The following is a 4375-nucleotide window of genomic DNA, read 5'->3' on the forward strand; positions in this document are numbered from 1 at the left end:
GATAGGAGGATATATATATATATATATATATATATATATATGCATGGATAAGCTAAGATTTTCATGTGAAGAAAACGAAAGGCAACTCAATCTAAAAATGCCAATTCAATTGAATGGTTGAAATAATACGAAAGTTGATACCCTAGCTGTTAAGAAAAAAGAGAATTGATAATATAATCCTTATGTTTTTATCGATGTAATAACTTATAAGTTCATATAGTTTTTCGAAAACTATAATTTAGTCATTTGACTGTCTGTGATTGCCGATTCAGTAAGAACTCTAATGGTTTCTTAGCCAAAATGTTATTATTTTTCAAGAAAAACAACTAAATAGTGCTTGAAATTAAGTAAGCTTACCACACCAAGAGTAGCCTTGATTTGTTTAATTTGACCAAGAGAGAATGTCATTGTGGTAGGAGCAATTGGTCGAAACTCAATTCCAATATCTCCTGATCGGATTGGAGACAAGTCATCTTCAACTAAACTGCTCTTCAGAAGGCTTCCTAAAAAATCAGACACGGTATTGAACAGCAAAGAGAAAATCTGGGGCACAGTCTTAAAGATTGTACGATGATCACCAGATGTGTCTACGCGTGGCTGGACAGAAGGCAATGTCAAGGGAAGAGAAGGGTTATCAGCTCTTTGTAGACATGAAAGAAGAGCCCCCATAAGAGAGTAACCATCTCCAATTGCATGGTGGATCTTGAATATTACAGTGCCTGCTGCATTACTTGTGGGGTATTTTATTAAATGAATTTCCCATAAGGGTTGGCTTTGTGGAAGTTGTAACATTGACAGTTTTGATAAGTAATCTTCAAAGTACTCGTCATAAAATTGTGGTGACATTTCTTCTGGGAAAATGGGGACATAAACATGGTCTTCGAGCTTTACTTCCACCCTCTTCCATCTTTTTTCTCCATTCTCATCAATAACCTGTGTCCACGTTTTCACTATTTGAGTCAAAGATTACTCATCCAAAGAAGAATAAAATTAAAAAGCACAGTTTTCTAGTGAGAAATATATTCGAGGCATAATGCATTAATTGATCCAAAGAAGAGTAGGAGAAACATATCTGCTATATCTCTTTTTATAGTATAAAAAACAGAATTTTACAAGGACTGAGATTGTTATTTGTTGAAAAAGATATAGTACTGCAGCATGTCTTTGAACAGACAAAAATGTAGTTTTTTCCCGTAAAGAAGAAAAAGTAAATATACACATGTTCATACACTTGACAGAGGGGGGGGGAGAGAATGAGAGTACCATGATGGAAGAGAAACGTGGGTTGATGGGGAGAAAAACATCCCTGACCAAAGGGATAGTTTTTGAGTCATCAATGGGAACTTCAGTCTCCAAAACAACAAGAACGGAGACGTTTAGAGCTGAGCTGTTTAAGTACTGTGCAGAAGGACTCACGGGCTCTAAAGCGTCTTCTTCTTTCTCCAAGACCATATCGTTTTCGTTTTGTTTTTCAGTAACGAGAGATGGAGAACCTGAATAACTTTTGCTGTATATCAGTACATACTTCACATAAATATATATAGTAATATAATATATAGTAATATACTTCACATAAATATATATAGTAATATACAATTTATTTATTTCAAGACCGAGGACATGTGTGTCTATTCGTACGAGTTATGGTGCGTGACAATTGTGTATTTCATCTTGCTATCTTTTTTCTTATGACGAACTTCATGTGATTTAAAAATCAACCAGTAAATTTACTGCTGATCTGTTGTGGGATGGATTAAAAAATATTTTTTAATAAAAAAAATACAAGCACAGTCATATAAATTTTTTAGCTTTAAGAAATTTTTTTATTATGAACTAAAAAGTTTGGGCAAATAAATGTTAGAAAAAAAATATTGATGTAAATAAAAAATTAAATTGAGAAGCTGAAAAATAGATGTTGTTGTAACCTAATTTGGATTCACTAAGATTTTCTCGAATGTTATTTTATTTGATTATTCATAACAAAAAAACAAAAAAAAAAGGTAATAATAAAAAAAATGAGTTTAAAATATATTTTCTCGAGTCAACCGCATCTTCCGGTCAAAACCGAGTCCACCGGGTCAATACGGGTCCCACCATGTCGACCGGGATGAAAAATGAGTTTCAGGCTATTTTTTGTCAAAACTCTTATTTTTTGTCAAAAAACCCGGTCCACCGAGTTGATATCCATATAAAGATTTTTTCGGTAATTAAAATTGATTTTTAGTGGAAAAAGAAAAGAAGAGAGATTCAAATCTGAGAGCTACTATTTGATACTCTTTACTTTATTTCCTACTTTTTCTTCACGCGAGTAAGATATTGATTTAAAAAAAAACAATTTGAAAAATACCAAAAATATTATAACCGTTAGATCAAATAGTGTTTAAATCTGGGCCTTTGATTTAATAGGATACAATAGGGCTTATCATACTGGATTAAAACCCAAATCCATCTTAACCCTTAAAATAATCTGTCATTCGATCCTGTTGCGTCATGTCATCAGGTGTACCAAATACTCAGTGCACCGCGCCACACCGGATCATAACTCAGCCCATCCAGACCATCCGATCAACTTGCAGATCAAACCAATGACAGCCGCCGGATCAGTTCCAGCCCATTCAGACCGTCCGATCAACTTGCAAATCAAGCCCATCACAGCCGCACGATCAGCTCATCCGCAATCCAACGGTTCACAGATTTCAGACGCACCGGTGCACCATACTCGCGTTCACACCGTAGCAAATCTCAGACTCTCTCTCCTGTCGCTGACGATTCTCTCTCTCATCGAATCTTCTATTTCCAGCCGTTTTAAGCTGAAAAAACACCACAGAAAGGTGCATCGTCCCCTCTGAAGCAAAACTCCGGTAGTTTTACGTGTTTTCATCGCTGAATCTGGCCGAAAAAAGGCCACGACAGTCATCGGCCAACTAGAGCTTCAAATCGACGATTCTTCCTTATCAGCCATCAATAGAAGACGAGACCACCGCCATCAGAATCCTCGCCCTCAAATCTACCAGAATCAACCATATGTTGGCCGGAAGCTCATTGGAAAATTTCACTGCCTCCAACAGTAACCGCGCGTAAGGCACACATGCCGCCAGTGGCATTTTCATAAATTTCTGAGAAATCCGAGGGTATTTCAGTCTTTTACCTATACAATGGCACTCGGGTAATTTTTTATGGTATTTTTTATATTTGTATATATAAATACTTGTAAATTTTTTTTGCATGTAAAAAAAAACAAAAAAACTAAAATAAATTTAAAATAATTAACGACGCGGTTCCAACACCCATTTTATCATGTCACTGTTCATGGGTTCAAAACCCAATTCTCAAGTATGGATATACCTATTTTTCAATGATATCAAAATAAGTTTTGTTTTATAAAATAAATATTATTTGTCGACACATCTCTTTTATTTATAGAAAAGGACCGATATCAAAATTTTTAATACCAAATATGGATTATGTCCATTATTATTTCTTTTGGTAAATCAGACGCAAATCTTTCTTTTAGGGACAAACATCGATATTTTAGACAAAGTCTCTTAGTTTTAGAGACTGATATCGTTTTTAACGTATCTCCTATTTTTAGGGACCGACGTTAACCATCTTAAATTTTTTGCAAATAAGCTCAAAGTATAATAGCATTTGAATCAAAGAAAAAACACACAAGTAAGGGCAACCTTTCTCTGAAATGATGTTTTAAGGATGGTGTCTACCTTCCCTTAATCATAACTAACCTAATACCTGAATCTCTGAGACCAGTGTCTAATTTTGGATTTCTAGTTCCCTCAAATTACTAGATGGCGACTCCAATAAAATCTTTATTTCCCCCGAGAAAAAAAAACATTTATTTTTTTTGTTAAATAAAACAAAAAAGAGTAGAGCCGTCGCCCGACGTCCTGTAGCGACAGATGTAAATAAAGATTTTATGTCATTAAGACTTATTTTAAAAAAATTATTTAATCATATATAAATATTTTTTTAAGAAAAAATATAATTTAAGTTCATTATAAATAAGATAATTTGCTACTATAATCTCTCTTTTTTTATCAATCTATTTTTTTTAGTAAAAAATACAGTGATTAGTATAAATATTCAAAAGATTTATAAAGATAAAAAATTATTTTTTAATTAAAGTCTCTTTATTTTGTTAATGGGATTCCTTTTTTGGGGTCAAATTTGAACACACAATCCTTTACAGACAATTAAGCATTGTTTCAGATGCCCAGCTTTTAATGAATTAATAAATTAATGATGCTGAACTCTTAAGTATTCTTTTATAAAGCTGACGTGTCAGGCACGTAGGCACTGTGGGGTCCACCTAATCTGACGTGGCAGATCCGCGGAGATTTTCTACTGGCGGGGGGTTGGG

At 34.0% G+C, this 4375-nt stretch overlaps 1 protein-coding gene across 1 annotated transcript in view; it reads right to left on the minus strand.

Moving 5' to 3' along the window:
* The window catches only part of LOC105108968 (O-acyltransferase WSD1-like), a 6031-nt gene extending 4528 nt beyond the window's left edge, over positions 1 to 1503 (minus strand). The window contains exons 1-2 of the mRNA XM_011003504.1: positions 1264 to 1503; positions 358 to 933 (exon numbers count right to left, since the gene is read on the minus strand). Of these exons, the coding sequence (XP_011001806.1) occupies positions 358 to 933; positions 1264 to 1452 (765 nt within the window). The 5' untranslated portion in view covers positions 1453 to 1503. The remainder of the gene's footprint in view (positions 1 to 357; positions 934 to 1263) is intronic.
* Positions 1504 to 4375: the final 2872 nt, after the last annotated feature.

The sequence above is a fragment of the Populus euphratica genome, unplaced genomic scaffold, assembly GCF_000495115.2.
Source record: "Populus euphratica unplaced genomic scaffold, PopEup_1.0 scaffold237.1, whole genome shotgun sequence".
Classification (NCBI taxonomy): domain Eukaryota; kingdom Viridiplantae; phylum Streptophyta; class Magnoliopsida; order Malpighiales; family Salicaceae; genus Populus; species Populus euphratica.